The sequence below is a fragment of the Oncorhynchus masou genome, chromosome 27 (assembly GCF_036934945.1).
Source record: "Oncorhynchus masou masou isolate Uvic2021 chromosome 27, UVic_Omas_1.1, whole genome shotgun sequence".
Taxonomy (NCBI): Eukaryota; Metazoa; Chordata; class Actinopteri; order Salmoniformes; family Salmonidae; genus Oncorhynchus; species Oncorhynchus masou.
Genome location: NC_088238.1, coordinates 1626526 through 1651353, shown reverse-complemented (window position 1 = coordinate 1651353; position 24828 = coordinate 1626526). Strand labels below are relative to the sequence as shown.

Sequence of the window (24828 nt, the reverse complement as noted above, 5' to 3'; positions counted from 1 at the left end):
TCTGCCAGGTGAGGAGGTGGGACTGGTTGAACACGGGGAGACATTAAAGAGAGACAACATGTTATTCTGCCAGGTGAGGAGGTGGGACTGGTTCAACATGGGGAGACAACATGTTATTCTGCCAGGTGAGGAGGTGGGACTGGTTCAACATGGGGAGACAACATGTTACTCTGCCAGGTGAGGAGGTGGGACTGGTTCAACACGGGGAGACATTAAAGAGAGACAACATGTTATTCTGCCAGGTGAGGAGGTGGGACTGGTTGAACACGGGGAGACAACATGTTACTCTGTCAGGTGAGGAGGTGGGACTGGTTGAACACGGGGAGACATTAAAGAGAGACAACATGTTACTCTGCCAGGTGAGGAGGTGGGACTGGTTGAACACGGGGAGACATTAAAGAGAGACAACATGTTATTCTGCCAGGTGAGGAGGTGGGACTGGTTGAACACGGGGAGACATTAAAGAGAGACAACATGTTACTCTGCCAGGTGAGGAGGTGGGACTGGTTGAACACGGGGAGACAACATGTTATTCTGTCAGGTGAGGAGGTGGGACTGGTTCAACACGGGGAGACATTAAAGAGAGACAACATGTTATTCTGCCAGGTGAGGAGGTGGGACTGGTTGAACACGGGGAGACATTAAAGAGAGACAACATGTTATTCTGCCAGGTGAGGAGGTGGGACTGGTTGAACACGGGGAGACATTAAAGAGAGACAACATGTTATTCTGCCAGGTGAGGAGGTGGGACTGGTTGAACACGGGGAGACATTAAAGAGAGACAACATGTTATTCTGCCAGGTGAGGAGGTGGGACTGGTTGAACACGGGAGACATTAAAGAGAGACAACATGTTATTCTGCCAGGTGAGGAGGTGGGACTGGTTGAACACGGGAGACATTAAAGAGAGACAACATGTTATTCTGCCAGGTGAGGAGGTGGGACTGGTTGAACACGGGGAGACAACATGTTACTCTGTCAGGTGAGGAGGTGGGACTGGTTCAACATGGGGAGACAACATGTTACTCTGTGAGGAGGTGGGACTGGTTCAACACGGGGAGACAACATGTTATTCTGCCAGGTGAGGAGGTGGGACTGGTTCAACACGGGGAGACAACATGTTATTCTGCCAGGTGAGGAGGTGGGACTGGTTCAACATGGGGAGACAACATGTTATTCTGCCAGGTGAGGAGGTGGGACTGGTTGAACACGGGGAGACAACATGTTATTCTGCCAGGTGAGGAGGTGGGACTGGTTGAACACGGGGAGACATTAAAGAGAGACAACATGTTACTCTGCCAGGTGAGGAGGTGGGACTGGTTGAACACGGGGAGACATTAAAGAGAGACAACATGTTATTCTGCCAGGTGAGGAGGTGGGACTGGTTGAACACGGGGAGACAACATGTTACTCTGCCAGGTGAGGTGGTGGGACTGGTTGAACACGGGGAGACAACATGTTATTCTGTCAGGTGAGGAGGTGGGACTGGTTGAACACAGGGAGACATTAAAGAGAGACAACATGTTATTCTGTCAGGTGAGGAGGTGGGACTGGTTGAACACGGGGAGACAACATGTTATTCTGCCAGGTGAGGAGGTGGGACTGGTTCAACACGGGGAGACATTAAAGAGAGACAACATGTTATTCTGCCAGGTGAGGGGGTGGGACTGGTTGAACACGGGGAGACATTAAAGAGAGACAACATGTTATTCTGCCAGGTGAGGAGGTGGGACTGGTTGAACACGGGGAGACATTAAAGAGAGACAACATGTTATTCTGCCAGGTGAGGAGGTGGGACTGGTTGAACACGGGAGACATTAAAGAGAGACAACATGTTATTCTGTCAGGTGAGGAGGTGGGACTGGTTGAACACGGGGAGACATTAAAGAGAGACAACATGTTACTCTGCCAGGTGAGGAGGTGGGACTGGTTGAACACGGGAGACAACATGTTATTCTGCCAGGTGAGGAGGTGGGACTGGTTCAACACAGGGAGACAACATGTTATTCTGCCAGGTGAGGAGGTGGGACTGGTTGAACACAGGGAGACAACATGTTATTCTGCCAGGTGAGGAGGTGGGACTGGTTGAACACGGGGAGACATTAAAGAGAGACAACATGTTACTCTGTCAGGTGAGGAGGTGGGACTGGTTGAACACGGGGAGACAACATGTTATTCTGCCAGGTGAGGAGGTGGGACTGGTTCAACACAGGGAGACAACATGTTATTCTGCCAGGTGAGGAGGTGGGACTGGTTGAACACAGGGAGACAACATGTTATTCTGCCAGGTGAGGAGGTGGGACTGGTTGAACACGGGGAGACATTAAAGAGAGACAACATGTTACTCTGTCAGGTGAGGAGGTGGGACTGGTTCAACACGGGGAGACATTAAAGAGAGACAACATGTTATTCTGCCAGGTGAGGAGGTGGGACTGGTTCAACATGGGGAGACATTAAAGAGAGACAACATGTTATTCTGTCAGGTGAGGAGGTGGGACTGGTTGAACACGGGGAGACATTAAAGAGAGACAACATGTTATTCTGTCAGGTGAGGAGGTGTGACTGGTTGAACATGGGGAGACAACATGTTACTCTGCCAGGTGAGGAGGTGGGACTGGTTGAACACGGGGAGACAACATGTTATTCTGTCAGGTGAGGAGGTGGGACTGGTTGAACACGGGGAGACATTAAAGAGAGACAACATGTTATTCTGCCAGGTGAGGAGGTGGGACTGGTTGAACACGGGGAGACATTAAAGAGAGACAACATGTTACTCTGCCAGGTGAGGAGGTGGGACTGGTTCAACATGGGGAGACAACATGTTATTCTGCCAGGTGAGGAGGTGGGACTGGTTCAACATGGGGAGACATTAAAGAGAGACAACATGTTACTCTGCCAGGTGAGGAGGTGGGACTGGTTCAACATGGGGAGACAACATGTTATTCTGCCAGGTGAGGAGGTGGGACTGGTTCAACATGGGGAGACATTAAAGAGAGACAACATGTTATTCTGTCAGGTGAGGAGGTGGGACTGGTTGAACACGGGGAGACATTAAAGAGAGACAACATGTTACTCTGCCAGGTGAGGAGGTGGGACTGGTTGAACACGGGGAGACATTAAAGAGAGACAACATGTTATTCTGCCAGGTGAGGAGGTGGGACTGGTTGAACACGGGGAGACATTAAAGAGAGACAACATGTTATTCTGCCAGGTGAGGAGGTGGGACTGGTTGAACACGGGGAGACATTAAAGAGAGACAACATGTTATTCTGCCAGGTGAGGAGGTGGGACTGGTTGAACACGGGGAGACATTAAAGAGAGACAACATGTTACTCTGCCAGGTGAAGAGGTGGGACTGGTTGAACACAGGGAGACAACATGTTATTCTGTCAGGTGAGGAGGTGGGACTGGTTCAACACGGGGAGACAACATGTTACTCTGCCAGGTGAGGAGGTGGGACTGGTTGAACACGGGGAGACAACATGTTACTCTGCCAGGTGAGGAGGTGGGACTGGTTGTTTTAAGTCTTGTTGAAATGGATGGTGTCATGTCTATTCAAATGGCTCTCTTCACTTCAAAACAGGAGGCCACAAGTTCAACTCAGACCGCCCCACCTCATGATTACACAGAGAAAGGGAGGGAGGGAGGGAGGGAGGGAGGGAGGGAGGGAGGGAGGCAGGCAGGCAGGCAGGCAGGCAGGCAGGCAGGCAGGCAGGCAGGCAGGGGTTGATATGCTGTGTTGTTAGATTGAAGTGGCTGGGGCACACCAGGGTCAGGGGTCAACTCAATGTAAATCTGAGTCCATTCAGAGAGTAAACCATTTTCAAATTCCAATTCATAATTGTTCTCATTGAAGAGATTTAAATGGGAATTTCAGTGTACTTCCAGAATTGACTGGAATTTCAAATGGAATTGACCCTGACACACACACACACACACATACACCTCCAGCCATCCGGGCCCCTGGTCTGTACAGTCCAGAGTACAGACCCATCAACAGCACTCTGAGCCCCCAGCCATCCGGGGGTTCAAAGAGCAGGAACTGTGAGCTCCCCTCTCCATGTCCTCTCCTTTCAACCTCCGCTGTCAAAGAGTTACCTATTCTCTACTACAAAGACCTGTCGGTCAGTCGGCTGGCACCATGGGGGAGAGGAGCCCTGTGTGTGTGTGTGTAGGGAGGATAGCCCTGTGTGTGTGTGTGTAGGGAGGATAGCCCTGTGTGTGTGTGTGTAGGGAGGATAGCCCTGTGTGTGTGTGTGTGTGTGTGTGTGTGTGTGTGTGTGTGTGTGTGTGTGTGTGTGTGTGTGTGTGTGTGGTGCGGTGTGTGTAGGGAGGATAGCCCTGTGTGTGTGTGTGTGTGTGTAGGGAGGATAGCCCTGTGTGTGTGTGTGTGTGTGTGTGTGTGTGTGTGTGTGTGTGTGTGTGTGTGTGTGTGTGTGTGTGTGTGTGTGTGTGTGTGTGTGTGTTGGGTGGATAGCCCTGTGTGTGTGTGTGTGTGTGTGTGTGTGTGTGTGTGTGTGTGTGTGTGTGTGTGTGTGTGTGTGGGGAGGATAGCCCTGTGTGTGTGTGTGTGTGTGTGTGTGTGTGTGTGTGTGTGTGTGTGTGTGTGTGTGTGTGTGTGTGTGAACAACAAAGGTTGAACAACAAAGGACCAGGGTACCCCCGGCCGTGACCTGGGTGAGAGGAAGGGACGGGACACTGGACTGGGCTGACATGGTACGGGGGGAGAGATTCATTTGAAGTGGACTTTGTCCCACAGCACTGTCATGTATGATTGGATGAACGGGATCGTTCCCGAGTTGTTTCAGGTTAGGATCGTTCCTGAGTTGTTTCAGGTTAGGTAGGGGATCGTTCCTGAGTTGTTTCAGGTTAGGTAGGGGATCGTTCCTGAGTTGTTTCAGGTTAGGTAGGGGATCGTTCCTGAGTTGTTTCAGGTTAGGTAGGGGATCGTTCCTGAGTTGTTTCAGGTTAGGTAGGGGATCGTTCCTGAGTTGTTTCAGGTTAGGTAGGGGATCGTTCCTGAGTTGTTTCTGGTTAGGTAGGGGATCGTTCCTGAGTTGTTTCAGGTTAGGATCGTTCCTGAGTTGTTTCAGGTTAGGTAGGGGATCGTTCCTGAGTTGTTTCAGGTTAGGTAGGGGATCGTTCCTGAGTTGTTTCAGGTTAGGTAGGGGATCGTTCCTGAGTTGTTTCAGGTTAGGTAGGGGATCGTTCCTGAGTTGTTTCAGGTTAGGTAGGGGATCGTTCCTGAGTTGTTTCAGGTTAGGTAGGGGATCGTTCCTGAGTTGTTTCAGATTAGGTAGGGGATCGTTCCTGAGTTGTTTCAGGTTAGGTAGGGGATCGTTCCCGAGTTGTTTCAGGTTAGGATCGTTCCTGAGTTGTTTCAGGTTAGGATCGTTCCTGAGTTGTTTCAGGTTAGGTAGGGGATCGTTCCCGAGTTGTTTCAGGTTAGGTAGGGGATCGTTCCCGAGTTGTTTCAGGTTAGGTAGGGGATCGTTCCTGAGTTGTTTCAGGTTAGGTAGGGGATCGTTCCTGAGTTGTTTCAGGTTAGGTAGGGGATCGTTCCTGAGTTGTTTCAGGTTAGGTAGGGGATCGTTCCTGAGTTGTTTCAGGTTAGGTAGGGGATCGTTCCTGAGTTGTTTCAGGTTAGGTAGGGGATCGTTCCTGAGTTGTTTCAGGTTAGGTAGGGGATCGTTCCTGAGTTGTTTCAGGTTAGGTAGGGGATCGTTCCTGAGTTGTTTCAGGTTAGGTAGGGGATCGTTCCTGAGTTGTTTCAGGTTAGGTAGGGGATCGTTCCTGAGTTGTTTCAGGTTAGGTAGGGGATCGTTCCTGAGTTGTTTCAGGTTAGGTAGGGGATCGTTCCCGAGTTGTTTCAGGTTAGGTAGGGGATCGTTCCTGAGTTGTTTCAGGTTAGGTAGGGGCTCGTTCCCGAGTTGTTTCAGGTTAGGTAGGGGATCGTTCCTGAGTTGTTTCAGGTTAGGTAGGGGATCGTTCCTGAGTTGTTTCAGGTTAGGTAGGGGATCGTTCCTGAGTTGTTTCAGGTTAGGATCGTTCCCGAGTTGTTTCAGGTTAGGTAGGGGATCGTTCCCGAGTTGTTTCAGGTTAGGTAGGGGATCGTTCCCGAGTTGTTTCAGGTTAGGTAGGGGATCGTTCCCGAGTTGTTTCAGGTTAGGTAGGGGATCGTTCCCGAGTTGTTTCAGGTTAGGTAGGGGATCGTTCCCGAGTTGTTTCAGGTTAGGTAGGGGATCGTTCCCGAGTTGTTTCAGGTTAGGTAGGGGATCGTTCCCGAGTTGTTTCAGGTTAGGTAGGGGATCGTTCCCGAGTTGTTTCAGGTTAGGTAGGGGATCGTTCCTGAGTTGTTTTAGGTTAGGTAGGGGATCGTTCCCGAGTTGTTTCAGGTTAGGTAGGGGATCGTTCCTGAGTTGTTTCAGGTTAGGATCGTTCCTGGGTTGTTTCAGGTTAGGTAGGGGATCGTTCCCGAGTTGTTTCAGGTTAGGTAGGGGATCGTTCCTGAGTTGTTTCAGGTTAGGTAGGGGATCGTTCCTGAGTTGTTTCAGGTTAGGTAGGGGATCGTTCCCGAGTGGTTTCAGGTTAGGTAGGGGATCGTTCCTGAGTTGTTTCAGGTTAGGTAGGGGATCGTTCCTGAGTTGTTTCAGGTTAGGTAGGGGATCGTTCCTGAGTTGTTTCAGGTTAGGTAGGGGATCGTTCCTGGGTTGTTTCAGGTTAGGTAGGGGATCGTTCCTGAGTTGTTTCAGGTTAGGTAGGGATCGTTCCTGAGTTGTTTCAGGTTAGGTAGGGGATCGTTCCCGAGTTGTTTCAGGTTAGGTAGGGGATCGTTCCTGAGTTGTTTCAGGTTAGGTAGGGGATCGTTCCTGAGTTGTTTCAGGTTAGGATCGTTCCCGAGTTGTTTCAGGTTAGGATCGTTCCCGAGTTGTTTCAGGTTAGGATCGTTCCCGAGTTGTTTCAGGTTAGGTAGGGGATCGTTCCTGGGTTGTTTCAGGTTAGGTAGGGGATCGTTCCTGAGTTGTTTCAGGTTAGGTAGGGGATCGTTCCTGAGTTGTTTCAGGTTAGGTAGGGGATCGTTCCCGAGTTGTTTCAGGTTAGGTAGGGGATCGTTCCTGAGTTGTTTCAGGTTAGGTAGGGGATCGTTCCTGAGTTGTTTCAGGTTAGGATCGTTCCCGAGTTGTTTCAGGTTAGGATCGTTCCCGAGTTGTTTCAGGTTAGGATCGTTCCCGAGTTGTTTCAGGTTAGGATCGTTCCCGAGTTGTTTCAGGTTAGGTATGGGATCCAGCCTCCCTGCCTGCCTCTCTCCATCCCCCCTCCCTCCACCCTCCCTCTCTCTCTCCATCCTCCCTGCCAGCCTCCAGACATCTCTCCAGCCCCCACCTTCTCTACACCCCCCCAGGATAACGCCGCCCAGCCAGACTGTCTGTGGTATCGATGTATCATTGATTCCTCTCTTCTTAATTCTTATCTCACAATCAGCATCTTTATCTTTTGCTGGGCTACTCAATATGTTCCAGGGGCTCTCTCTCTCACTCTCTGCCTGGCTACCACCTCATCTGATGGACTACTCAATATGTTCTAGGGGCTCCATCTCTCTCTCTCTCTCTGCCTGGCTACCACCTCATCTGATGGACTACTCAATATGTTCTAGGGGCTCCATCTCTCTCTGCCTGGCTACCTCCTCATCTCTGGTTAAACACTACGTAGGAGAAAGGGTGTCATTTGGGACACATCACTGGAGAAGGCAGCTCGCCTTTCTTTTAGCCACAGTAGAAGTGCTGGAAGTTGAGGGAGGGGCTGAGTCAGACTGGTGCTTGGTCTTGATGTTAGTTAGGAAGGATTCAGACCTGATTGGCTGGTCTTGATGTTAGTTAGGAAGGATTCAGACCTGATTGGCTGGTCTTGATGTTAGTTAGGAAGGATTCAGACCTGATTGGCTGGTCTTGATGTTAGTTAGGAAGGATTCAGACCTGATTGGCTGGTCTTGATGTTAGTTAGGAAGGATTCAGACCTGATTGGCTGGTCTTGATGTTAGTTAGGAAGGATTCAGACCTGATTGGCTGGTCTTGATGTTAGTTAGGAAGGATTCAGACCTGATTGGCTGGTCTTGATGTTAGTTAGGAAGGATTCAGACCTGATTGGCTGGTCTTGATGTTAGTTAGGAAGGATTCAGACCTGATTGGCTGGTCTTGATGTTAGTTAGGAAGGATTCAGACCTGATTGGCTGGTTTTGATGTTAGTTAGGAAGGATTCAGACCTGATTGGCTGGTCTTGATGTTAGTTAGGAAGGATTCAGACCTGATTGGCTGGTCTTGATGTTAGTTAGGAAGGATTCAGACCTGATTTGCTGGTCTTGATGTTAGTTAGGAAGGATTCAGACCTGATTGGCTGGTCTTGATGTTAGTTAGGAAGGATTCAGACCTGATTGGCTGGTCTTGATGTTAGTTAGGAAGGATTCAGACCTGATTGGCTGGTCTTGATGTTAGTTAGGAAGGATTCAGACCTGATTGGCTGGTCTTGATGTTAGTTAGAAAGGATTCAGACCTGATTGGCTGGTCTTGATGTTAGTTAGGAAGGATTCAGACCTGATTGGCTGGTCTTGATGTTAGTTAGGAAGGATTCAGACCTGATTGGCTGGTCTTGATGTTAGTTAGGAAGGATTCCGACCTGATTGGCTGGTCTTGATGTTAGTTAGGAAGGATTCCGACCTGATTGGCTGGTCTTGATGTTAGTTAGGAAGGATTCAGACCTGATTGGCTGGTCTTGATGTTAGTTAGGAAGGATTCAGACCTGATTGGCTGGTCTTGATGTTAGTTAGGAAGGATTCAGACCTGATTGGCTGGTCTTGATGTTAGTTAGGAAGGATTCAGACCTGATTGGCTGGTCTTGGTGTTAGTTAGGAAGGATTCAGACCTGATTGGCTGGTCTTGATGTTAGTTAGGAAGGATTCAGACCTGATAGGCTGAAAGACAGGAAAAAGGCTCAGTAGAGAGTTGAAAGGGGCCTGAGAACCACGGATGAGATGAAAAACCTCCACACGAACAGAGAGACCTGCTGCTCACTAGCTATTCACAGCCATGCTTATGGCAGCCTCCCGAACACCTTTTGTGCTAAGTACACACACACACACACACACACACACATAAAAGACACAGCAGTGTCCATAGACACATACACGTTTGTGTGTGTGTGTGTTCATATACACACTGCTTTCTTTCCATGTTCCGGTCCAGTAGATGAGTCTGTAATTGGTCCGTGGGGAGACACGCAGGGTGAGGGAGGCACGCAGGGTGAGGGAGACACGAGGACGACGTCTCTCTGTTGTTCCTTCTACATGTGGACCACTCCCTCGGGAGGAGAGGAGGAGATAGGACGGAGGAGACGAGGAGAGACGGGAGGACAGGAGGAGAGGACAGGAGGAGGAGAAGAGGAGAGGACAGGAGGAGACGAGGCGAGAGGAGGAGAGGTGGAGGAGAGGTAAAGAAGTAGAGAGAGAGAGGAGAGAGGTAAAGAAGTAGAGAGAGAGAGGAGAGAGGTAAAGAAGTAGAGAGAGAGAGGAGAGAGGTAAAGAAGTAGAGAGAGAGGAGAGAGGTAAAGAAGTAGAGAGAGAGGAGAGAGGTAAAGAAGTAGAGAGAGAGGAGAGAGGTAAAGAAGTAGAGAGAGAGGAGAGAGGTAAAGAAGTAGAGAGAGAGGAGAGAGGTAAAGAAGTAGAGAGAGAGGAGAGGTAAAGAAGTAGAGAGAGAGGAGAGAGGTAAAGAAGTAGAGAGAGAGGAGAGGGGTAAAGAAGTAGAGAGAGAGGAGAGGGGTAAAGAAGTAGAGAGAGAGGAGAGAGGTAAAGAAGTAGAGAGAGAGGAGAGGGGTAAAGAAGTAGAGAGAGAGGAGAGAGGTAAAGAAGTAGAGAGAGAGGAGAGAGGTAAAGAAGTAGAGAGAGAGGAGAGAGGTAAAGAAGTAGAGAGAGAGGAGAGAGGTAAAGAAGTAGAGAGAGAGAGGTAAAGAAGTAGAGAGAGAGAGGTAAAGAAGTAGAGAGAGAGAGGTAAAGAAGTAGAGAGAGAGAGGTAAAGAAGTAGAGAGAGAGAGGAGAGAGGTAAAGAAGTAGAGAGAGAGAGGAGAGAGGTAAAGAAGTAGAGAGAGAGAGGAGAGAGGTAAAGAAGTAGAGAGAGAGAGGAGAGAGGTAAAGAAGTAGAGAGAGAATAGTAGAGAAAGAGACAGGTACACAAACAAGTGTGCGGTTAAAATAGGAATGAACTTCTTCCCACAGTGCCGAGGGGTGAGACAGGGATGCAGTTTGAGCATCACTCTCTTCAACATACATATCAACAAACTGGTGAGGGCTAGAAGTAAAATGTCTACTGAAGTAAAAGTAAAATGTCTGTCTGTTGATGATCTGGTGGTTCCATCCCCAACCAAGGAGGGCCTACAGCAGCACCTAGATCTTCTGCACAGATTCTGTCAGACCTGGGCCCCGACAGACCTGGGCCAGACAGACCTGGGCCCAGACAGACCTGGGCCCAGACAGACCTGGGCCCAGACAGACCTGGGCCCAGACAGACCTGGGCCCAGACAGTAAATCTAAGTAAGACCAAAATAATGGTGATCCAAAAAAGATCCAGTTTCCAGGACCACAAATACAAATTCCATCTAGTCACTGTTGCCCTAGAGCACACAAAACACTATACATACCTTGGCCTAAACATCAGCGCCAAGGGTAACTTCCACAAAGCTGTGAACGATCTGAGAGACGAGGCAAGAAGGGCCTTCTACTCCATCAAAAGGAACATCAAATTCAACATACCAATTAGGATCTGGCTAAAAATACTTGAATCAGTCATAGAGCCCATTGCCCTTTATGGTTGTGAGGTCTGGGGTCCGCTCACCAACCAAGACTTCACAAAATGGGACAAACACCAAATTGAGACTGTATGCATTCTGCTAAAATATCCTCTGTGTACAACGTAAAACACCAAATAATGCAGAGCAGAATTAGGCCGATACCCACTAATTATCAAAATCCAGAAAAGAGCCGTTCAATTCTACAACCACTTAAAAGGAAGCGATTCCCAAACCTTCCACAACAAAGCCATCACCTACAGAGAGATGAACCTGGAGAAGAGTCCCCTAAGCAAGCTGGTCCTGGGGCTCTGTTGCTCAAACACAAACACACCCCACAGAGCCCCAGGACAGCAGCACAATTAGACCCAACCAAATCATGAGAAAACAAAAAGATAATTACTTGACACATTGGAAGGAATTAACAAAAAAACAGAGCAAACTAGAATGCTATTTGGCCCTACACAGAGAGTACACAGCGGCAGAATACCTGACCACTGTGACTGACCCAAAATTAAGGAAAGCTTTGACTATGTACAGACTCAGTGAGCATAGCCTTGCTATTGAGAAAGGCCGCCGTAGGCAGACATGGCTCTCAAGAGAAGACAAGCTATGTGCTCACTGCCCACAAAATGAGGTGGAAACTGAGCTGCACTTCCTAACCTGCCATTTTTCCTATTTTCTTGCCTTACAACATGGAATTAAAATATATTTTTTTTGGAGGGGGGGTTTGTATCATTTGATTTACACAACATGCCTACCGCTTTGAAGATGAAAAATATATTTTTATTGTGAATCAAACAAGAAATATGACCAAAAAAAATGAAAACTTGAGCATAACTATTCACCCTCCTAAAGTCAATACTTTGTAGAGACACCTTTTGCAGCAATTACAGCTGCAAGTCTCTTGGGGTATGTCTCTATAAGCTTGGCACATCTAGCTACTGGGATTTTTGCCCGTTCTTCAATGCAAAACTGCTCCAGCTCCTTCAAGTTGAATGGGCTCTGCTGGTGTACAGCAATCTTTAAATCATACCACAGATTCTCAATTGGATTGAGGTCTGGGCTTTGACTCGGCCATTCTAAGACATTTAGATGTTTCCTCTTAAACCACTCGAGTGTTGCTTTAGCAGTATGCTTAGGATCATTGTCCTGCTGGAAGGTGAACCTCCATCCCAGTCTCAAATCTCTCGAAGACTGAAACAAGTTTCCCTCAAGAATTTCCCTGTATTTAGTGCCATCCATCATTCCTTCAATTCTGACCAGTTTCCCAGACCCTGCCGATGAGAAACACCCCCACAGCATGATGCTGCCACCACCACCATGCTTCACTGTGGGGATGGCGTTCTTGGGGTGATGAGACGTGTTGGGTTTGCGCCAGACATAGCATTTTCCTTGATGCCCAAAAAGCTACATTTTAGACTCATCTGACCTGAGTACATTCTTCCATATGTTTGAGGAGTCTCCCACATGCCTTTCGGCGAACACCAAAAGGTGTTTGCTTATTTTTTTTCTTTAAGCAATGGCATTTTTCTGGCCACTCTTCCGTAAAGCCGAGCTCTGTGGAGTGTACGACTTAAAGTGGTCCTATGGACAGATACTCCAATGGAGCTTTGCAGCCCCTTCAGGGTTATCTTCTGTCTCTTTGTTGCCTCTGATTAATGCCCTCCTTGCCTGGTCTGTGAGTTTTGGTGGGTGGCCCTCTCTTGGCAGGTTTGTTGTGGTGTCATATTCTTTCAATGTTTTAAATAATGGATTTATTGGTGCTCCGTGGGATGTTCAAAGTTTCAGTTTTTTTATAACCCAACCCTGATCTGTACTTCTCCCTGACCCCTTTGGTCTTCATGGTGCCGCTTGCTTGGTGGTGCCCCTTGCTAAGTGGTGTTGTAGACCCTGGGGCCATTCAGAACAGGTGTGTATATATACTGAGATCATGCGACACTTAAATCAAGTCCACCTGTTTGCAGTCTAATTAATGATGTGACTTCTGAAGGTAATGGGTTGCACCAGATCTTATTTAGGGGCGTCATAGCAGAGGGGGTGAATACGTACTGTATATACACACCACTTTTCCAGTTAGAGTTATTTCACTTCACCAATTTGGAGTATTTTGTGTTGTTTATTGTTTATGTCCATTATTTAATTTTACCTTTATTTTACCAGGCAAGTCAGTTAAGAACAAATTCTTATTTTCAATGACGGCCTAGGAACAGTGGGTTAACTGCCTGTTCAGGGGCAGAACGACAGATTTGTACCTTGTCAGCTCGGGGGTTTGAACTTGCAACCTTTCGGTTACTAGTCCAACGCTCTAACCACTAGACTACCCTGCCGCCCCAAATATAAAAATCCATTTAAATTACAGGTTGTAAGGCAACAAAATTGGAAAAATGCCAAGGAGGGGGGGGGGTGAATACTTTTGCAAGACACTGCACAAACAAAGCCCCAGGACAGCGACACAATTAGATCCAAACAAACCATGAGAAAAAAATAATATATAATTATCTAGAAAATGCGAATCTATGTGAGACTATCTTACTACACGCTCATCACCAAATGAGAACCGTCAACACGGCTGGCTAGCCATCTTCCCGACTGAACAACAGTAGAAGACGGGACGATCAGAACCACACAAGCTTCCTGCTGGAAGGCCGACAACCTTTCCTAAGGAAGGCTGGTTCCGACAGATCAACGCCGAACAAAGGCGTTCGCACGTAAATACAGTCGTGATTTCTTATTCCAAACATGGGCGGCGGTTCGTGTGAAAACTTTTATGATTCATGTGAGAATAGTTCTGAGATGTATCAACGATAAGTCTCTCCCCCTCTCCATGTCGATGTGTACAAGCCAACATATTTTGTCAATCCACGAGGGACCTCTGTCCCATCTAAAGGGTGTATGTTTATTCTGTGTTATTATTTAGTTTAGCTAGTAAATAATTCAACCCATGTGTGTAGTACTGAATCATAAGGGTTTCTGCAGATCCAAGGTTACGACTGGTCAGAATGATGATATGAGGTAACAATTCATCAGATGACTGTTTATCGAGGAAATAGATAGATCTTCTAGAGTTTAATTCTGGAGATGGTAACTCTTCCGTGGTGCCCCAAAATCTTAATGATGTAATTGTTATATGATTCATTTAAAAAAGGGTAACATATTTAGTTGATTAAATAAATAACATCATCAGATTAATGAAAGTAAAGTCACAACACCAAAAAAAGCACTTTGAATTGAATTGAAAGAGAGAGTGAGAGAGGGGCAGAGAGTGAGAGAGGGGCAGAGAGAGAGAGAGAGGCAGAGAGAGAGAGAGGGGCAGAGAGTGAGAGAGAGGGGCAGAGAGTGAGAGAGAGGGGCAGAGAGAGAGAGAGAGGGGCAGAGAGTGAGAGAGGGGCAGAGAGAGAGAGAGAGGGGCAGAGAGAGTGAGAGAGGGGCAGAGAGTGAGAGAGGGGCAGAGAGTGAGAGAGGGGCAGAGAGTGAGAGAGGGGCAGAGAGTGAGAGAGGGGCAGAGAGTGAGAGAGGGGCAGAGAGTGAGAGAGGGGAAGAGAGTGAGAGAGGGGCAGAGAGTGAGAGAGGGGCAGAGAGTGAGAGAGGGGCAGAGAGTGAGAGAGGGGCAGAGAGTGAGAGGGGTAGAAACAGAACCAACCTGGAGCTTCCACTTTGGTCTTTCTCCCCTTCAGCAGTCTCTGCACCCGCCGCAGCTGCAGGTGGTTGTCATGGCTGCGGGCGTTGTCCTGGATACGCTGGGATACCTCCGAGATCAGCTTCACCGACCCTAAAGCATCATGGGTAGACAGATGAGGGTTCGCTGCCAGAATGGATTACTGAAACACCCCGGAAGTAGCTACAGGGCCTTCAGGAAGTATTCATAACCTTTGACCTATTCCACATTGTGTTGTGTTAAAGCCTGGATTCAATATAGATAGTAGTGCCACCCATCTACACACAAAACCCCATGAAGACAAAGTCATTTTTTGTGTGTGTTGCAAATGAAATACAGAACCTGTTCACCCTGTCTGGGTCCTTTACCCTGTTCACCCTGTCTGGGTCCTTTACCCTATTCATTCTGTCTGGGTCCTTTACCCTGTTCACCCTGTCTGGGTCCTTTACCCTGTTCATCCTGTCTGGGTCCTTTACCCTGTTCATCCTGTCTGGGTCCTTTACCCTGTTCATCCTGTCTGGGTCCTTTTACCTGTTCACCCTGTCTGGGTCCTTTACCCTGTTCATCCTGTCTGGGTCCTTTTACCTGTTCACCCTGTCTGGGTCCTTTACCCTGTTTATCCTGTCTGGGTCCTTTTCCCTGTTCATCCTGTCTGGGTCCTTTACCCTGTTCACCCTGTCTGGGTCCTTTACCCTGTTCACCCTGTCTGGGTCCTTTACCCTGTTCATCCTGTCTGGGTCCTTTACCCTGTTCATCCCGTCTGGGTCCGGCTACCTGTTCATCCCGTCTGGGTCCGGCTACCTGTTCATCCCGTCTGGGTCCGGCTACCTGTTCATCCTGTCTGGGTCCTTTACCCTGTTCATCCTGTCTGGGTCCTTTACCCTGTTCACCCTGTCTGGGTCCTTTACCCTGTTCATCCTGTCTGGGTCCTTTACCCTGTTCATCCTGTCTGGGTCCTTTACCCTGTTCACCCTGTCTGGGTCCTTTTCCCTGTTCATCCTGTCTGGGTCCTTTTCCCTGTTCACCCTGTCTGGGTCCGTCTACCTATTCATCCTGTCTGGGTCCTTTACCCTGTTCATCCTGTCTGGGTCCTTTTCCCTGTTCATCCTGTCTGGGTCCTTTACCCTGTTCATCCTGTCTGGGTCCTTTACCCTGTTCATCCTGTCTGGGTCCGTCTACCTATTCATCCTGTCTGGGTCCTTTACCCTGTTCATCCTGTCTGGGTCCTTTTCCCTGTTCATCCTGTCTGGGTCCTTTACCCTGTTCATCCTGTCTGGGTCCTTTACCCTGTTCATCCTGTCTGGGTCCGTCTACCTGTTCATCCTGTCTGGGTCCTTTACCCTGTTCATCCTGTCTGGGTCCTTTACCCTGTTCATCCTGTCTGGGTCCTTTACCCTGTTCATCCTGTCTGGGTCCTTTTCCCTGTTCATCCTGTCTGGGTCCTTTACCCTGTTCATCCTGTCTGGGTTCTTTACCCTGTTCATCCTGTCTGGGTCCTTTACCCTGTTCATCCTGTCTGGGTCCTTTACCCTGTTCATCCTGTCTGGGTCCTTTACCCTGTTCATCCTGTCTGGGTCCTTTACCCTGTTCATCCTGTCTGGGTCCTTTACCCTGTTCATCCTGTCTGGGTCCTTTACCCTGTTCATCCTGTCTGGGTCCTTTACCCTGTTCATCCTGTCTGGGTCCTTTACCCTGTTCATCCTGTCTGGGTCCTTTACCCTGTTCACCCTGTCTGGGTCCGTCTACCCTGTTCATCCTGTCTGGGTCCTTTACCCTGTTCATCCTGTCTGGGTCCTTTACCCTGTTCATCCTGTCTGGGTCCTTTACCCTGTTCATCCTGTCTGGGTCCGTCTCCCTGTTCATCCTGTCTGGGTCCGGCTACCTGTTCATCCTGTCTGGGTCCTTTACCCTGTTCATCCTGTCTGGGTCCGTCTACCTGTTCATCCTGTCTGGGTCCGGCTACCTGTTCACCCTGTCTGGGTCCTTTTCCCTGTTCATCCTGTCTGGGTCCTTTACCCTGTTCATCCTGTCTGGGTCCTTTACCCTGTTCATCCTGTCTGGGTCCTTTACCCTGTTCATCCTGTCTGGGTCCTTTACCCTATTCATCCTGTCTGGGTCCTTTACCCTGTTCACCCTGTCTGGGTCCGTCTACCTGTTCATCCTGTCTGGGTCCTTTACCCTGTTCATCCTGTCTGGGTCCTTTTCCCTGTTCATCCTGTCTGGGTCCTTTTCCCTGTTCATCCTGTCTGGGTCCTTTTCCCTGTTCATCCTGTCTGGGTCCTTTTCCCTGTTCATCCTGTCTGGGTCCTTTACCCTGTTCATCCTGTCTGGGTCCTTTACCCTGTTCATCCTGTCTGGGTCCGGCTACCTCTTCATCCTCTGGGTCCTTTACCCTGTTCATCCTGTCTGGGTCCTTTACCCTATTCATCCTGTCTGGGTCCTTTACCCTGTTCATCCTGTCTGGGTCCTTTTCCCTGTTCACCCTGTCTGGGTCCTTTACCCTGTTCACCCTGTCTGGGTCCTTTACCCTGTTCATCCTGTCTGGGTCCTTTTCCCTGTTCATCCTGTCTGGGTCCTTTACCCTGTTCATCCTGTCTGGGTCCGGCTACCTGTTCATCCTGTCTGGGTCCTTTACCCTATTCATCCTGTCTGGGTCCTTTACCCTGTTCATCCTGTCTGGGTCCTTTACCCTGTTCATCCTGTCTGGGTCCTTTTCCCTGTTCATCCTGTCTGGGTCCGGCTACCTGTTCATCCTGTCTGGGTCCTTTTCCCTGTTCATCCTGTCTGGGTCCTTTTCCCTGTTCATCCTGTCTGGGTCCTTTTCCCTGTTCATCCTGTCTGGGTCCTTTTCCCTGTTCATCCTGTCTGGGTCCTTTACCCTGTTCATCCTGTCTGGGTCCTTTACCCTGTTCACCCTGTCTGGGTCCTTTACCCTGTTCATCCTGTCTGGGTCCTTTTCCCTGTTCATCCTGTCTGGGTCCTTTACCCTATTCATCCTGTCTGGGTCCTTTACCCTGTTCATCCTGTCTGGGTCCTTTACCCTGTTCATCCTGTCTGGGTCCTTTACCCTGTTCATCCTGTCTGGGTCCTTTACCCTGTTCATCCTGTCTGGGTCCTTTACCCTGTTCACCCTGTCTGGGTCCTTTACCCTGTTCATCCTGTCTGGGTCCTTTACCCTGTTCATCCTGTCTGGGTCCTTTTCCCTGTTCATCCTGTCTGGGTCCTTTTCCTGTTCATCCTGTCTGGGTACTTTTCCCTATTCATCCTGTCTGGGTCCTTTACCCTGTTCATCCTGTCTGGGTCCTTTACCCTGTTCATCCTGTCTGGGTCCTTTACCCTGTTCATCCTGTCTGGGTCCTTTACCCTGTTCATCCTGTCTGGGTCCTTTTCCCTGTTCATCCTGTCTGGGTCCTTTACCCTGTTCACCCTTGTCTGGGTCCTTTACCCTGTTCATCCTGTCTGGGTCCTTTACCCTGTTCATCCTGTCTGGGTCCTTTACCCTGTTCATCCTGTCTGGGTCCATCTACCTATTCACCCTGTCTGGGTCCTTTTCCCTGTTCATCCTGTCTGGGTCCATCTACCTATTCATCCTGTCTGGGTCCTTTTCCCTGTTCATCCTGTCTGGGTCCTTTTCCCTGTTCATCCTGTCTGGGTCCTTTACCCTGTTCACCCTGTCTGGGTCCTTTACCTGTTCATCCTGTCTGGGTCCTTTACCCTGTTCATCCTGTCTGGGTCCTTTACCTGTTCATCCTGTCTGGGTCCGGCTACCTGTTCATCCTGTCTGGGTCCTTTACCCTGTTCATCCTGTCTGGGTCCTTTACCCTGTTCATCCTGTCTGGGTCCTTTACCCTGTTCATCCTGTCTGGGTCCTTTACCCTGTTCATCCTGTCTGGGTCCTTTACCCTGTTCATCCTGTCTGGGTCCTTTACCCTGTTCATCCTGTCTGGGTCCTTTACCCTGTTCATCCTGTCTGGGTCCTTTACCCTGTTCATCCTGTCTGGGTCCTTTACCCTGTTCATCCTGTCTGGGTCCTTTACCCTGTTCATCTTGTCTGGGTCCTTTACCCTGTTCATCCTGTCTGGGTCCTTTACCCTGTTCATCCTGTCTGGGTCCTTTACCCTGTTCATCATGTCTGGGTCCTTTACCCTGTTCACCCTGTCTGGGTCCTTTACCCTGTTCATCCTGTCTGGGTCCTTTACCCTGTTCATCCTGTCTGGGTCCTTTTCCCTGTTCATCCTGTCTGGGTCCTTTACCCTGTTCATCCTGTCTGGGTCCTTTTCCCTGTTCATCCTGTCTGGGTCCATCTACCTGTTCATCCTGTCTGGGTCCTTTACCCTGTTCATCCTGTCTGGGTCCTTTACCCTGTTCATCCTGTCTGGGGTCCGGCTACTTGTTAATTCACAACCATCAAGCTCTACGTGGCGCAGTATGTTCTCTACGTGGCGCAGTATGTTCTCTACGTGGCGCAGTATGTTCTCTACGTGGCGCAGTATGTTCTCTACGTGGCGCAGTATGTTCTCTACGTGGCGCAGTATGTTCTCTACGTGGCGCAGTATGTTCTCTACGTGGCGCAGTATGTTCTCTACATGGCGCAGTATGTTCTCTACATGGTGCAGTATGTTCTCTACATGGTGCAGTATGTTCTCTACGTGGTGCAGTATGTTCTCTACATGGTGCAGTATGTTCTCTAACATGTTCTCTATGTGTAACCAGACAACAACACTGCTTTCATCCAGTCAGAGTGACTCTTTTGATGAAGGGTTTGTTTGAGTTTAAGGCCTCAATCGCGCACACACACACCCACAGCTGTGTTTGATTGCATCATCACCCCCTGTTGAGAGCTGACCAGGGGTGCACAAATTAGAACGTGAAAACACTCCTGATTGGCTTAGATCTGCCTACCGCAATGCTGTGTAGCCAGCCACATAATTAGAGTGCTTCTGGTCTGTGCCACGGGCGGGCGGGTTGGTGGGCGCGCACACACACACACACACACAGGTTGGGCCCTCAGCAGTCACAGCCTAACTGTGTGAAAACACAGGACACCTCTCCTCTCCTTATTGACCTCAACAGAACACCTCTCCTTATTGACCTCAACAGAACACCTCTCCTCTCCTTATTGACCTCAACAGGACACCTCTCCTCTCCTTATTGACCTCAACAGGACATCTCTCCTCTCCTTATTGACCTCAACAGAACACCTCTCCTTATTGACCTCAACAGACCACCTCTCCTCTCCTTATTGACCTCAACAGACCACCTCTCCTCTCCTTATTGACCTCAACAGGACACCTCTCCTCTCCTTATTGACCTCAACAGGACACCTCTCCTTATTGACCTCAACAGGACACCTCTCCTTATTGACCTCAACAGGACACCTCTCCTCTCCTTATTGACCTCAACAGAACACCTCTCCTTATTGACCTCAACAGGACACCTCTCCTCTCCTTATTGACCTCAACAGGACACCTCTCCTCTCCTTATTGACCTCAACAGACCACCTCTCCTCTCCTTATTGACCTCAACAGGACACCTCTCCTTATTGACCTCAACAGGACACCTCTCCTTATTGACCTCAACAGGACACCTCTCCTTATTGACCTCAACAGGACACCTCTCCTTATTGACCTCAACAGACCACCTCTCCTCTCCTTATTGACCTCAACAGAACACCTCTCCTTATTGACCTCAACAGAACACCTCTCCTCTCCTTATTGACCTCAACAGGACACCTCTCCTCTCCTTATTGACCTCAACAGGACACCTCTCCTCTCCTTATTGACCTCAACAGGACACCTCTCCTCTCCTTATTGACCTCAACAGGACACCTCTCCTCTCCTTATTGACCTCAACAGGACACCTCTCCTTATTGACCTCAACAGAACACCTCTCCTTATTGACCTCAACAGAACACCTCTCCTTATTGACCTCAACAGGACACCTCTCCTCTCCTTATTGACCTCAACAGGACACCTCTCCTCTCCTTATTGACCTCAACAGGACACCTCTCCTCTCCTTATTGACCTCAACAGGACACCTCTACTCTCCTTATTGACCTCAACAGAACACCTCTCCTTATTGACCTCAACAGAACACCTCTCCTCTCCTTATTGACCTCAACAGGACACCTCTCCTCTCCTTATTGACCTCAACAGGACACCTCTCCTCTCCTTATTGACCTCAACAGGACACCTCTCCTCTCCTTATTGACCTCAACAGGACACCTCTCCTCTCCTTATTGACCTCAACAGAACACCTCTCCTCTCCTTATTGACCTCAACAGAACACCTCTCCTTATTGACCTCAACAGAACACCTCTCCTTATTGACCTCAACAGAACACCTCTCCTCTCCTTATTGACCTCAACAGAACACCTCTCCTCTCCTTATTGACCTCAACAAACCACCTCTCCTCTCCTTATTGACCTCAACAGGACACCTCTCCTCTCCTTATTGACCTCAACAGAACACCTCTCCTTATTGACCTCAACAGGACACCTCTCCTCTCCTTATTGACCTCAACAGGACACCTCTCCTCTCCTTATTGACCTCAACAGAACACCTCTCCTCTCCTTATTGACCTCAACAGGACACCTCTCCTTATTGACCTCAACAGAACACCTCTCCTCTCCTTATTGACCTCAACAGGACACCTCTCCTCTCCTTATTGACCTCAACAGAACACCTCTCCTTATTGACCTCAACAGACCACCTCTCCTCTCCTTATTGACCTCAACAGGACACCTCTCCTCTCCTTATTGACCTCAACAGGACACCTCTCCTCTCCTTATTGACCTCAACAGACCACCTCTCCTCTCCTTATTGACCTCAACAGAACACCTCTCCTTATTGACCTCAACAGGACACCTCTCCTCTCCTTATTGACCTCAACAGAACACCTCTCCTCTCCTTATTGACCTCAACAGGACACCTCTCCTTATTGACCTCAACAGAACACCTCTCCTCTCCTTATTGACCTCAACAGGACACCTCTCCTCCTCAACAGGACACCTCTATTGACCTCAACAGAACACCTCTCCTCTCCTTATTGACCTCAACAGGACACCTCTCCTTATTGACCTCAACAGACCACCTCTCCTCTCCTTATTGACCTCAACAGAACACCTCTCCTCTCCTTATTGACCTCAACAGACCACCTCTCCTCTCCTTATTGACCTCAACAGAACACCTCTCCTCTCCTTATTGACCTCAACAGGCACCACTTCCTTCACAAATGATTCCTGGTGGTACTGCCTTGTAGAACTGGTCTGGTTCGGTAGCCTGGGTCGTTGGGTTTAGGGTTAGCCAACAAGCTCTGCGAGGAACTGAACCCGAAACAAAGCAGACCAATCAACTACACCAGGGGTCGTCAACTAGATTCAGCCGCGGGTCATTTGTTTACATTTATATATGATCACATACAGGGCCTTCATAAATCCCCCCAAAATCTGAGCACGTGTGGATGGCAGACGGGCGGTCGGGGGGGGGGGCCCAAAGTAGGTGTGGATGGCTGGTGGGAGGTCGGGGGGGGGGGCAAGTAGGTGTGGATGGCTGGTGGGCGGTCGGGGGGAACAAAGTAGGTGTGGATGGCTGGTGGGCGGTCGGGGGGGGCAAAGTAGGTGTGGAGGTCTGGTGGGCGGTCGGGGGGGGCCAAAGTAGGTGTGGATGGCTGGTGGGCGGTCGGGGGGAGGGGCAAAGTAAGTGTGGATGGCTGGTGGGCGGTCGGGGGGAACAAAGTAGGTGTGGATGGCTGGTGGGCTGTCGGGGGGGGAACAAAGTAGGTGTGGATGGCTGGTGGGCGGTCGGGGGGGGCAAAGTAGGTGTAGATGTCTGGTGGGCGGTCGGGGGGGGGACAAAGTAGGTGCGGATGGCTGGTGGGCGGTCGGGGGTCGGGGGGGTCGGGGGGACTAAGTAGGTGTCGATGGTTGGTGGGTGGTCGGGGGGACTAAGTAGGTGTGGATGGTTGGGGGGACTAAGTAGGCGTGGATGGCTGGTGGGCGGTCGGGGGGTGGGGGACTAAGTAGGTGTGGATGGTTGGTGGGCAGTCGGGGGGGGAACAAAAAAGACTGTAAAATAACATGACTCTTATTCAGTACATTTAGCTACCGCTTGCTTTCCGAGGTCGACCAACCTGACAGTTAGACATGCCAGCTAAGATAGTTAGACATGCCAGCTAAGATAGTTAGACATGCCAGCTAAGAGAGTTAGACATGCCAGCTAAGAGAGTTAGACATGCCAGCTAAGATAGTTAGACATGCCAGCTAAGATAGTTAGACATGCCAGCTAAGATAGTTAGACATGCCAGCTAAGATAGTTAGACATGCCAGCTAAGATAGTTAGACATGCCAGCTAAGATAGTTAGACATGCTAGCTAAGATAGTTAGACATGCCAGCTAAGATAGTTAGACATGCCAGCTAAGATAGTTAGACATGCCAGCTAAGATAGTTAGACATGCCAGCTAAGATAGTTAGACATGCCAGCTAAGATAGTTAGACATGCTAGCTAAGATAGTAAGACATGCTAGCTAAGATAGTTAGACATGCCAGCTATTTTAACTTGATCGATAGCCGGAAATGGCTTCGTGGTGGCTAGTTACGAGGTTGGGAACCTGTGGGCTAGCTAAAACCAAACAGGAAATGTATAGGTGGCCAGAATCAGGACAGATCTGACTGGCACCGTCCCCATGGCAACTCTGATCATCGACATCTCTCTACTAAGACTGGGAAGTAGCATTGCAACAGTCAGTCTACTACCAGAACGGCACCCTGATCCCTATGTAGTGCACTGCTTTTGATCAGAACGGCACCCTAATCCCTATTTAGTGCACTGCTTTTGACCAGAACAGCACCCTGATCCCTATGTAGTGCACTACTTTTGACCAGAACAGCACCCTGATCCCTATGTAGTGCACTACTTTTGACCAGAACAGCACCCTAATCCCTATGTAGTGCACTGCTTTTGACCAGAACAGCACCCTAATCCCTATGTAGTGCACTGCTTTTGACCAGAATGACACCCTAATCCCTATGTAGTGCACTGCTTTTGACCAGAACAGCACCCTGATCCTTATGTAGTGCACTGCTTTTGACCAGAATGACACCCTGATCCCTACGTAGTGCACTGCTTTTGACCAGAACAGCACCCTAATCCCTATGTAGTGCACTACTTTTGACTAGGGGGAGGGCTCTGGTCTAAAGTAGTGCATTTGGGACGTAAACCCAGCGTATGAACACGATGATGCTCGAGCCTCGAGGTGGTCTGTGTCTTTTTTTCCCCTCTACGACAGATGAAATAATCCCGTCCTAATTGGGGCCGCTTATCTTCACAACAAATTACAACGTTACGAAACCAACAACAACAAAAAGGACCCAAAACAAAGCCGTCTGTGGGTTGGAGAGAGAGGCGGTGATGGTTCCGGAATCTTCTTCATTAAAATGGGTCTTTATTGCCTCTTTTAATAAAAACAACAACTTGGTAATTACAGCGCTGTTGCCTCAGATCAGTTCGGTTGTGGGCATGCGTCCTAGCTGGCACCCTATCCCCTACATAGTGCACTACTGGTACCCTATTCCCTCCATAGTACACTACTGGCACCCTATCCCCTACATAGTGCACTACTGGCACCCTATTCCCTACATAGTGCACTACTGGCACCCTATTCCCTACATAGTGCACTACTGGCACCCTATTCCCTACATAGTGCACTACTGGCACTCTATTCCCTACATAGTGCACTACTGGCACTCTATTCCCTACATAGTGCACTACTGGCACCCTATTCCCTACATAGTGCACTACTGGCACTCTATTCCCTACATAGTGCACTACTGGCACCCTATTCCCTCCATAGTGCACTACTGGCACCCTATTCCCCACATAGTGCACTACTGGCACCCTATTCCCCACATAGTGCACTACTGGCACCCTATTCCCTACATAGTGCACTACTGGCACCCTATTCCCTACATAGTACACTACTGGCACCCTATTCCCTACATAGTGCACTACTGGCACCCTATTCCCTACATAGTGCACTACTGGCACCCTATTCCCTCCATAGTGCACTACTGGCACCCTATTCCCTCCATAGTGCACTACTGGCACCCTATTCCCTCCATAAGTGCACTACTGGCACCCTATTCCCTACATAGTGCACTACTGGCACCCTATTCCCTCCATAGTGCACTACTGGCACCCTATTCCCTCCATAGTGCACTACTGGCACCCTATTCCCTACATAGTGCACTACTGGCACCCTATTCCCTCCATAGTGCACTACTGGCACCCTATTCCCTCCATAGTGCACTACTGGCACCCTATTCCCTACATAGTGCACTACTG

At 49.3% G+C, this 24828-nt stretch overlaps 1 protein-coding gene across 1 annotated transcript in view; it reads right to left on the bottom strand.

Moving 5' to 3' along the window:
* LOC135515551 (rho guanine nucleotide exchange factor 39-like) overlaps nucleotides 1–24828 on the bottom strand; it is a 103410-nt gene that overhangs the window by 25040 nt on the left and 53542 nt on the right. Inside the window, 1 exon segment of the mRNA XM_064939172.1 lies at nucleotides 14473–14601. Coding sequence (XP_064795244.1) covers nucleotides 14473–14601 — 129 coding nt within the window.